At 41.3% G+C, this 11,884-nt stretch overlaps 1 protein-coding gene across 1 annotated transcript; it reads right to left on the bottom strand.

Moving 5' to 3' along the window:
- Window positions 1–2,216: 2,216 nt before the first annotated feature.
- LOC106809306 (DDB1- and CUL4-associated factor 12-like) lies at window positions 2,217–10,847 on the bottom strand. Its single transcript, XM_014812386.1, has 9 exons — window positions 10,638–10,847; window positions 8,826–9,012; window positions 7,171–7,377; window positions 6,451–6,511; window positions 5,915–6,081; window positions 5,551–5,613; window positions 5,152–5,311; window positions 3,150–3,295; window positions 2,217–2,915 (listed from the first exon to the last, which is right to left on the bottom strand). Exons 1-9 carry the CDS (start codon window positions 10,832–10,834, stop codon window positions 2,760–2,762), a joined length of 1,344 nt encoding a protein of 447 aa, XP_014667872.1. The 5' UTR covers window positions 10,835–10,847; the 3' UTR covers window positions 2,217–2,759.
- Window positions 10,848–11,884: the final 1,037 nt, after the last annotated feature.

The raw sequence follows: 11,884 nt of genomic DNA on the forward strand, positions 1-11,884 counted from the left end.
TCCAATCGCTAGAACTGCTCAACTCAGCGAGCTTGCTGCTTGCCTTATATATGTAAACCCGTTGAAGGTGATGGAATGGTGGCAGCGAAATCGTGTAAGAATGCCGCCCCTGGCGGCGTTGGCGCGCTTCGCGCGAATATCCGGGCTGCAGACTGTCTAGACAAAGTGTTTTCAGAAAATACTTAATTATGGAATTATGTACTGATGAGTGTCTTTTTAAATTGATAAAACTGCGATTAGGAAATATGATTATATACCCAAATGCCGTGGTAAACGTATATAGCCATTAGTGTGTGATGAAACATAGACCAACGTTCCCAAATCTTTGATAATTATAGTTACACTTTTTACTTTTATTGCATTCAAGCCTGCGAAAATAAACAATTCACAAAACATACAAACAAATGGCATTTGAGACTAATTACAAAGTGTTATAAACCATAGTAATATTATCAGGAGTCTATCAATATTGATAGACTCCTGATATTATGATGCTTAACCTCAAACGTTAATAATTATGTTTTAACAAATAAAATAGCTAAACATAGTTACCATGTTGGTTTACTTATCTTGTAAAACTGCCACGCATGCCAATTATGTTTACATACCAACTGTAATCACGATTTCAACTAAATCCCCATATAAATATATTTAGCTCTAGCTATATATCATTTGGAATCATACATTCATAAATCCTAATGCTAACGAACTGTACATGTTTACACTCGCACGTTTTTAAATTATGACGAATACAGTACGGTACTGAAATTGTTTACAAATAAGTTAAGCCTACATTTCTACCAACCATTTCACATCCCCAACATTGCTGCTAGAACGTTGGCTGTTTATCGCGATAGTTTGCTTAATATTCATTTGAACATTCTGTATTTACATGTTCCAACATTTCAATTTCGATATATGTTTAGATGGGATGCAGGTGAGCTGCCATCATCGTGGAAACCGAACACAGAAATTAATACAGAATTACAGAAGAACGTACCGTTCTGACACTGCCCAGCCAACCTGCAGTGTCAATATAATGCAAAAATAAATTACACATGCTCGATCGTTCTAACATGGGTTGTTACCATGGTTTTTGAAAATGTCTTGCAAACATCAGTTTGATGATAGGTTTCCACTGATGCATGTAACAGCAACTGTCACACGTGGCTAATGAGATTCCTGAACCCAGGTTACTAGTACGAGTGAACGTGCCGTTTCTTACTGTAATTGACATCTTTGACTGTAGGCTGTATAACAAAGCTCTGGGAAATTGACAGACACTGAATTTCAACTACTTGTAGCCAACTGTGTTGAGTAAAATAAGAGGAGATAGCAAGCAAGGGAGATGAAGAATTGGAAGGAAGGACAATTAAATGCAAGCGAGAGAGCAAGAATGAGAACCTAGTTATAACACCGTTCATAATTAGCTACTCGTTTCTATTTACATTTATACATATCGCTTTTTCATTTCATCAGGAGTAGATAATAGGGAAGGAGTGTGACATCAATAAACAAGGAAAATTTGTCATTTACTAGCCTTATAATACCTACGATTTACAACGCGTAACTCATCCAACTTGAGCTCAAATCGTACACAATACATTCGCCTAGCATCGTGCAAAATCGTTTCCTCGTATACACAGACTAAAACGTACGACACGATTATCCATTCTTTGGCCATCAATCCGAGCCGATTGCCCTATTATATTCAAACAAAAAGCAGCTACTAACGCGCTATTGCTAACTCGGCGGGCAATGTGGCTCGCTGGGAGATTTGAGCCCGATCTGCTGCTGATTGCGGTTGGCGTGCGTGCGTGGGGGCCACAGATCTCTATATTATAGAGATCAGTGGTGGGGGCATGCCAGCTGTATGCCGGTATGTAGCTGTGTACCGGGTCAAAGGTTATCTCGCCGAATGTTGCGTTGCCTAATCTCCCAGCGAGCCACATGCCTCGCCGAGTTAGCAATATCGCGTTAGTAGCTGCCTTTTGTTTGAATATAGGCGGGCAATCGGCTCGGATTGATGGCCAAAGAATGGATAATCGTGTCGTACGTTTTAGTCTGTATCTCCGGATTGCTTGTGTATACGAGGAAACGATTTCGCACGATGCTAGGCGAATGTACTGTGTACGATTTGAGCTCAAGTTAGATGAGTTACGCGTAGTAAATCGTAGGTATTTTAAGGCTAGTAAATGACGAATTTTCTTTGTTTATTGATGTCACACTCCTTCCCTATTATCTACTCCTGATTTCATATATATATATAAACAAAACAAATAAACGTATGAGTGCTTCACGGAGTGCTGTCCATTCTCGGGACATCTATCAAGGGAAGTGAAGTGTGATCTGGCACCTTAGCATCTATATGGAAGGTTTGAGATGCCACTGACACCAGCACGTGGAACCTCCATGTGTGGTGCCTGCATGTCAGGGTCGGCATAACAAGCAGGAATGTACGTCCCGTAACCAGCTCATCGCAGAGCTCAGTGTTATGTATGACACACTGCGCAAGACTGAGGTGTCACCTGGTGTCACCACTTTGAGATCATTCCACACTCGTGTGTCAGGTGTATTGTCGCAGCAGCAACAGCAGCAGCAGGTCAAGATAGAGACTGTGAGCCAAAGCTTGCTGTATCGGCTTCCTGTAAGTTTGTGTGTGATTTATTGTTACTCGTCTGGTCTCTGCACTTCTCCGGTCTGTTGCACTCATGTAGTTGCCTCACAATTCTGCCTTGTCCGACACGCTATGGATGATGCTACTGCCAGATTCCGGCATAGTTTCCCGACAGTCCTGCTGGCAGTGGCCCGCCAGCAGCGAATAGTTTCGTGCCACTTGCATCATAACAGTGGGTATAGATGGCGTTACGGTACACTTCGCCTGCGAAGAGTTCTTGGTAGACTTCGTCTCTGTGCTGAATAAGCAGGGCAAGGCATTACGTACAGTTCGCAGCTCAACATGTCGACAGATTAACAAACCAGGATATTAGGACAATACTTTTATGATTTCGCAAAGACTTCGACGTCCTGCTTTTCAATTCATTATGCACGTAGTCTATGTCGTTTCTTACATAGCACACTACTTGTAACTGACATACCCAATGAATAATCACTAGAAATTCGGTATAAGGTCAATAGGTTCAACTCACCAAGTAGCCTGGGCCAACCATCAAACTGGACATCTGACCACAGTGGCACTCTAAGAATTTTCGTTGTCTGATGTCGTAAAATAAAATTGAGCCGGTGCCCGTTCCCACTGTTAAGATGTTACCTTGAAAGCTTATTGAGCGAATACCTGCAAGCAACACCACATTAATACTAATAAAAATTATCAGGAGTAAATAATCTAAAAGGAGTTTGACACGCATTTCCCGTGTTTTTATCGATTGTCCATTTTAAATTTTGCCACAAATAATAAATAAGTCTATATATATTATTGAGCTTACTTCGTACCTTTATTATTTGCCTATCTTGTAGTTCTACTGAAATCAGTTTATAGCTATTAACTTCCATAGTTCTGTAAATTGTAGTCAAACACGGTGTCAAGTTACACAGTTTACACATATGCATTTTTAGCTCATCTGACGTAGTCAGGTGCAGCTTGTAGAATCGGATGATTGTCCGTGCGTTTGGCCGTGCGTCCGTGCGTGCGTTCGTCAACAGTTGGGCACAAATCTTAACCGCTCGACGTACGTTCACGATATTCGGAACGTGGTGGGGGTAATCCAAAAACGAGTTGGGATGTCGAAGCTGGGGGTCAAAGGTCAAATGGTGTAAAAGATGGGGGAACATTCCCTCCTTAACTTAAGGTATAGGGAGGAAATGCAGAATTGCGGCACAAATCTAAACGGGTCGACCTAGGCTCGTGATTGTCGGTGTATAGCATCATGGTAGGAAAAGCCACCACTGTGCCGAAATTAGAGGTCACAGGTCAATGGGGCACAGGGCAGATTTTAGACATTTTCTGAGGACATGGTCTGACGGAGCGATTGAAAAACTTGTTTGTTTCAGCGGTGACCTACCATTTTTATGGCTTTATTGAAAGGACCATGAAATGTACTTTCCGCTAACATGCAAAGAGTAAGTGTTGGATAACCTTTTGACCCTCAAGAGGAGGGTTAAACATGGATTTGTTTACTGTTAGAAAGAATTTGACTGCCGGGTTTGCTAGCAGAATCTATACATGCCCAAGGGCGTGTACAGGATTTGTACCAGGGGGGAGGGGGTCTAACCGTAACCCAAACTTGCGAGCACGCGAAGGGGGGGGGGTCTGGGGCTCCCCCAGAAAAACTTTGAAATTAGACCCCCCCCCCTTTCCCCCCATGTACACGCCCCTGATGCTTGGATGTATGAGGCTACAATGTCACATTGAAATTTCAAAAGCTAAATTTGGTTGAAGAAGGTTTATGCTCCTTAAATCGTATAATATCTATGGCATTCTGTACTGTCAGTGTGTTACATGTAACTTATGCCACAGCCAGTGCATGTGGTGGTGATAGTACCAGGATAGTACTGTGTAGTTTTTGCCTGTGTTAATTAGTTACAGGTGGCAGCTCTCTATTTCAGCCTGTAGGCTTGCATAGGTAAATGGATGAGTGCTTACCTATTCTGTCTTGCAAATAGTTGTTACTACTACAAACGATGGGAGCTTCCATCTTTAATCTTAAGACACTTAAACGTATGCGCCATCTCGTGGCAACTTTCATAACGATCCCAACGAACATTCCTTCGAGAAGGTTCCTGATACCATCCCTGTGCCTTCCACCGTTTCGGCGCGTATGTGAACACATTTGGGACTAACAGGGCTTACTATAATCCCACCACTCCACCACAGAGTTACCGCAGTAGAAGTGAGATAAGCGCTGTCGCTCCACGGCACTTTGTTGCCACGGTTGTTTTTATTTATGACAAGATTTAAAGTGAAAAATCCGTAAAACTCCTTTGAGATTATATACTCCTGATCCCATGTCACATAAAATCATGTGATACATATAAAACAACATTAATATATGTAAACGTGTGCAACAACACCACATCTACGTAGGTGAACTGACATCGACCACCCAATTGAATTTACGTAAATTAAACACCGGCGTGCATTGGTTTCACGGCAGTGCGTGACAGCGCGCCGCTCGATTGCAGCAGTCTTACCGCAGCCCCGGTACGGTGACACGATGTAGTTGACAGGCTTCAGTGTGCGCGAGTCGAGAAACGTGACGTGGGACTTGCTGCCGACGGCATAGAGCTCGTAGTCCTCGTGATTCGTCAGGCAGACGTTCTCAAGACAGAACGGCAACTTCCGCGAGAATTTCTGCGGCGGCGAAAAACAAGATGTCGGTATGGGAGGCAGTGTTTCATCATACAAAGACCATACGCTAGTAGCGTTTAGACAAATGAATACAGCCAAGTTACTAGTAACAGTCGAATCAAAAAAATTGAAAGCAGATAATTTCTTATTAATGCATCCATCTATCTATTACACCATTTAAAAACACTTATGTTATAAATAATAAACGGTGTACTTAGAATTAAATGTGTTGTAATACTGACCTGCTTCATGGTCTGGGCATCGAATATGTGAAGGTAGGCACTCAGGGATAGCACCACCAGCTCCTGTAAAAAAAAACAATTCACAAATTACCCATACTTGGTTTCAAGCAGAAACATACCAGACACTGAATAAAATATTAAGGCAATCAAGTGTAATCTAATTTAGCTACTATTGTAACTTTTCCAGCAAAATTTGATGCAGCACTACAAACAGCACCTGGTACACAGTGACAGGTAAGGAGGAAATTGGTTTAATAAGCTATGTGAACGCATTCCACGTTTCAAGCCTAATTAAGATTGTCTCTTATGATTCAGCAGAGGCTAAAGGCATTCAGAAGTAGTAGCAGTAGATATTAATGCAAACCTGTGTATGATTGTTGTAGCTCAGAGCTCTCACTTTTTCTGCTTTTTGGCACTTCTTAACACTCAGTGGTCTTACGATGGGATACTTTCCGAGACAGGCGAGTGAGGTCACCGCCTGTGGCACGTCATCTTTCACACGCCACAATGCAAGTTTACTGTCTCGAGCACCTATAATGTGCAACCGATATCATACATCGATGCACCAAAAGCCAGACTATGTCGACGGAGGTTATAATTATGAATAATATGATACAGGAGAAGAATGCCTGTGTGAGTAGTTCATATTTCGTGTTCAATAACATGTATGGCTGCAACCCTTACACTCACCTGTATTTATTATGTGCTGAAGGTAATAAATTGCACTTGCAAAAATAAATTTGATTCTACTTTGGAATATTGCCCCCCGAAAATTGAACTACAGATGGAGCCACTGCATCTACAATATTATTAACCCACGAGTAATGACATCTACAATTTCAGTTGGCATAGGTTCATGATACTATATACAATTGAAACAAAAGGAAGAATGTATTGTACCTGATATGAAGAATTCATCATCTAACCAGACAATGTCAAATATCCAGTCATTGTGACCACACTGAAAACAAGAAACCATGGCTCACATAATTATTACCATGTCTATAAAAGAGAAAATCACAAAATCACAAAATTAAACTGAATATAAACAATGATATGTGAACACGCAGCATCTCATAATCTTCTCGTGCATCCCTCTTGCTCCATTACCTTCAGCTGTCGTTGTCCACTGAATTTACATTGCAAAGAATTTGTGCGAGACTACAACATGGGTTCACTGGTTCCCCCGTCTCTTCACATTGTTAATCGGGATAAGCAATGCCTATAATGCCTGTACTATCAGTGAAGTGGACAACTGTGGCGTTTGTCCAGTTCATTAAATGGTCTATTTATTTGACTCTTTAGACAAACCATAGAAACGTAAACATAAATGCATAGAGAGCCGAGCTATAGTATATCATTTCTATAAGAAAAACATGATGCTACACGAACGTCGGATTCTATTTCTTGTTTACATAGCAAGCTTATTCGCCAATTATGACGCAGAATAATTGGGTCATACGGTCAACCATGCAGTTATGATATAAAAACATTAGACAAATAAAAAACAATGTTATACATTATACCTGTTGCCTATCTCTATTTACAAAACGGAAGAGACAGTAAACCAGTCTACAACATCGTCGGCTTTGAACCAAGTGTCCGTGTGCACGTGCTCACCTCGCCAACGTAGACAGGGTCAAAGGTCGGCAGCCGGTAGACTGCCACCGCGTTTGTGTGCTCAGCACCCGTCGCGAGGAATGTTCGCGAGCGATTGACGGCGATTGTGTGAATGCCGCATGGCGAGTCTGGGTCCTCGTTGATCGAACTGCACTTCAGGATCGGAATGAACGTCTTGCGGCACGTCTTCGTGTCAACTACGAACAACTGAACAACGGAGATGACATTCAAATCACCGTAATCGTGGGGGGACAAGAAATCAGTGATAAAAATGTAGGCTCGACAACTTAATTAGATATCTGTAGCAATTCCGATTAAATGGTTAAGACCAACTTTATATTATTTACTAGCTGCACATTTAGGATTCTATGTTTATACACAAACATTTAATCTGTGTTGGTGAAAAACCGTTTGCCAAACATGATAATATTAATAATAATAACACAAATTGTGTGCATTATTAACAATGTGTCAAAGTTAAATTAAAAAAAAACAATTATTATCGCTTAACACTCACAACTCCATAGTACTTAGCAATAGGTTTGTGCTTCATTGCCATGAATTACAATCATTAAATACTAGCAAAAGTGCCCAGTTTTGCCCGGGGAAAAAGTGGGACAAGGTGTTTAAGATCTGATATGAAATAATCTGTGATTGATAGTATAGTAACAGGAAATGTGTGAACACACCCTAGCACACACATGCACATGCATACACACAGGCACACCGATACACATTCAAACATGCACGTACACAAGCATGCAAACATACATGCTACACTATAATATCAGGGTTCTCCAAGCTTTTTCATTATAGCATGGCGGGTGCTGCCTTTACGGTCCTAATTGCAAATCGCCGAAGGCGGTTTGCGTGCTAGGGGGTCCGGGGGCTATGATATTTATAGTGGCGGGTGCATTTTAGGATGGCAGGGCTCGACGATAGCCTGGCGGGCCGCCAGGCTATAAGTGCTCTTGGAGAACCCTGAATATATATCACATAAGTTATCTTTCTCACATTTAACCACAAATTAAGGTAAAAAGCTAAAGGTTTAATGATGCAGGACTAGGAGCTGTGCTGTCATTGATGGGAAACGTATGAAAATGGAAAGGAAAGGTGTAGGTAAGACCTTAAATTTGACCGAGGACTCAGCAACGTAGCTGATATTGAAAGACACTAGAGGGTTCTACGACATTTCAAAGTAATGCTGTTGCATCACTGTATACATTGCCGCATGCAGTGGCCATCTATTAGTAGGATGGTTATTCTGCTATTATCGCAGATCACACGGTAATGTGATGAACTTGACCAAGAGTAGCTACAGCATGTGATGTGTCAACAACAAAGACCACATTTTTCGGAATGATGGAAGTGGAGGAGTAAGTAACAGATAAAGTCTCCGATCATCTCTATTCACACTGATGAAAACAGAAATACAGGTGGAAGCACAGATTGATGAAGGGATAGACGGATAGTTTCAGATTAATTGGTCTTTCCATGCTGCACTTGCATTCGCAGGAATGTACGCTGTAGAGCGATAACGGCAGGGAACTCCTCTAAGTATCTCACTTATATATATGTATATATATATGGAGATATTATCACTGTAATGTAATGAAACTATAATTAATAACAAAGTAGTAATTAAATTTTATTACCTGATTGCACTTTGTTGCACAGACCACATTTCTGCTATCCACCCAATGCGAAGAGAAGACTTTATTTAAAGCACCTAAGGGAATCACTGTTTCCTGCATGAGGTTAGGCATCTGATGCGCAACATAGTCACTGATAATGGACCGTGGTTTCCATTTCCAGGGACCAATCTGTTCATTTCTGATACACCTAAGAAACAGCAACAATATAACCATTTATTCTGTCACTTACAAGTACTTTCCCACTATTTTTTTGCCTAGGAGCCCAAGGAGGAACTAACAACAAGGAGTGGCCCAGATATCATTATGTTTATACAATAGATATTTATATACCCGATAGTTGTACCTTCTATGGGAAACAAGTGCCGCGGAGCGACAGCGCTCATCTAACGTCTACTGCGGTGACTCTGTGGTGGAGTGGTGGGATTCTAGTAAACCCTGTTAGTCCCAAATGTGTTCACATACACGCCGAAACAGTGGAAGGCACAGGGATGGTATCAAGAACCTTCTCAAAGGAATGTTCGTTGGGATCGTTATGAAAGTTGCCACGAGATGGCGCGTACGTTTAAGTGTCTTCAGATTAAAGATGGAAGCTCCCATCGTACGTAGTAGTAACAACTATTTGCAAGACGGAATAGGTAAGCACACATCCATTTACCTACGCAAGCCTACAGGTTGAAATAGAGAGCTGCCACCTGTAACTAATTAACTCAGGCAAAAACTACACAGTACCACCACCACATGCACTGGCACTGGCAGTGGCCACTGGCAGTGGCATATGTTACATGTAACACACTGACAGTACAGAATGCCATAGAAATTATACGATTTAAGGAGCATAAACCTTCTTCAACCAAATTTAGCTTTTGAAATTCCAGTGTGACATTGTAGCCTCATACATCCAGGCATGTATAGATTCTACTAGCAAACCCGGCAGTCAAATTCTTTCTAACAGTAAAGAAATCTATGTTTAACCCGCTTCTTGAGGGTCAAAAGGTTATCCGACACTTACTCTTCGCATGTCAGCAGAAATTACATTTCATGGTCCTTTCAAGAAAGCCATAAAAATGCTAGGTCACCACTGGCACTGAAACAAAAAAGTTTTTCAATCGCTCCATCAGACCATGTCCTCAGAAAATGTCTAAAATCTGCCCTGTGCCCCATTGACCTTTGACCTGTGACCTCCAATTTCGGCACAGTGATGGCTTTTCCTACCATGATGCTGTACACCGACTATCACGAGCCTAGGTGGAGCCGTTTAGATTTGTGGTGCAATTCTGCACTTCCTCCCTATACCTTAAGTTAAGAAGGAAATGTTCCCCCTTCATTTACACCCTTTTGACCTTTGACCTTGACCCCCAACCTCCAAAACCCCAACTCGTTTTGACGATCCCCCCGACGTCCCGAATATCGTGACCGTACGTCAAGCGGTTAAGATTTGTGCCCAACTGTTGACGCACGAACGGACGGACGGACGCACGGCCGGACGCACGCACGCTCATGCGATTCTACAAGCTGTGTAGCTTGTAAATTAATTTTTACAAGATTTTATGTTTGTTGGTATAAGTTTTCTAAGGAATGCAAAATCCTGGTGCAAAAATTGCCTCCTATTGCAGCAACTGTACTTTGTGAGATCCATTGTCATAAATCATACACAGTTAAAGTTTACATATTCTGTTACTTAATTAATAATTGTTAACATGTGTACAAATTAATGTATTATTAATTAAAAACTCCTAGGGGGTTATTGCTACAATAAGTAGTAAACTATGAACATATAAACTGAATATATATATAGAGATTATTGTAGATTACCTAAACACACTACTTCTGCTGTTTACATCCTTTAGCTTAAAGTGAAACAAATCACAAGAGTGACCTCCACCAATAGAGTATGTGGCACCACTCTGTTGTGTGAAAGAGTGGCTATTGTGCTTTATACAGCTGTGATGCCGTGGCTCTGACATCACAATATCCGCGCTGGATACAGCCTGTGTAGCTCCACTGGTCATTGCTTACTCTCGTTCCACTGTTGAAATAAAATACTTCATTTAGAAAAATGGCAGGTTACACGTACAATACAAACAACGTTTGCTATAGATGCTCAGTTTGACTGACTCAGGTACCGTACATTTAATGATAGGTTTTAAAGTTAGCTTTTAGTTGGTAGACTAGCTAACCAAATAAACTAGACCAAACTTACGTGTAGTTTTTCATTTTATTTAATAACTAGTATTAGTACATAGAGACAATTCATAACATAAGATAAAATAACATAACATCATATATTCAAGCCTTCAATCATTCATGACCATTTACATTACAGAGTGGCTATATGCCCGGCAGCCGGCATATATCTAACGGCTGCCGGGCACGGTCTTCGATTTCCAAAATGCCCGGCAGTTTTTAATTTTTAGCGTTATCTCAAGTAAACAAGGGTTAGGGTTAGGGTTAGGAACTGCCGGGCATTTATGAAATCGAAGACCGTGCCCGGCTGCCGGGCATATAGCCACAGCGTTTACATTAGTCATTATGCACAATTTCAATAATTATATTTCATGTAGGGGGGGCATATTGTTCAGACGAAAAATTTGTTAAAATTTATGATTGTTCAGAATTCTAAGACCAACCTTTAATGTTCAGAGAGTTGACTCACTCACGATATAGAGTCCCTGATGCTAAATAACAGGGGTCGAAATTAGCGGTATCCCGATATCCGCGGGATACCAGATTCTTGTGCGGGATACCAGATTTCAATGCTTGGTATCCCGCCGGGATAGTAAAAAAAAAATCGTCATAATCGGGATAGTGATTGTTGAATTATCAACTTTATACGGCAGCGCATCTGAGCGAGTGCGAGAGCGCGCCCTTAGTTACTAATTTACTATGCCACACTAGCGTTTTTATACAGCAGGCATAGCATATTTGCAAGCGCAAGCGTGGCCGATGTTGATCATAATTGTGAACCTGTGTATACATTGTATCAAGCGAACCAGACAATGCGTCTAGACAATACGTCTGCAGTGTACTGTGGAGGCATATGTAAAATCATAGATATATAC

The sequence above is a fragment of the Priapulus caudatus genome, unplaced genomic scaffold (assembly GCF_000485595.1).
Source record: "Priapulus caudatus unplaced genomic scaffold, Priapulus_caudatus-5.0.1 Scaffold1, whole genome shotgun sequence".
In the NCBI taxonomy this organism is placed as follows: domain Eukaryota; kingdom Metazoa; phylum Priapulida; class Priapulimorpha; order Priapulimorphida; family Priapulidae; genus Priapulus; species Priapulus caudatus.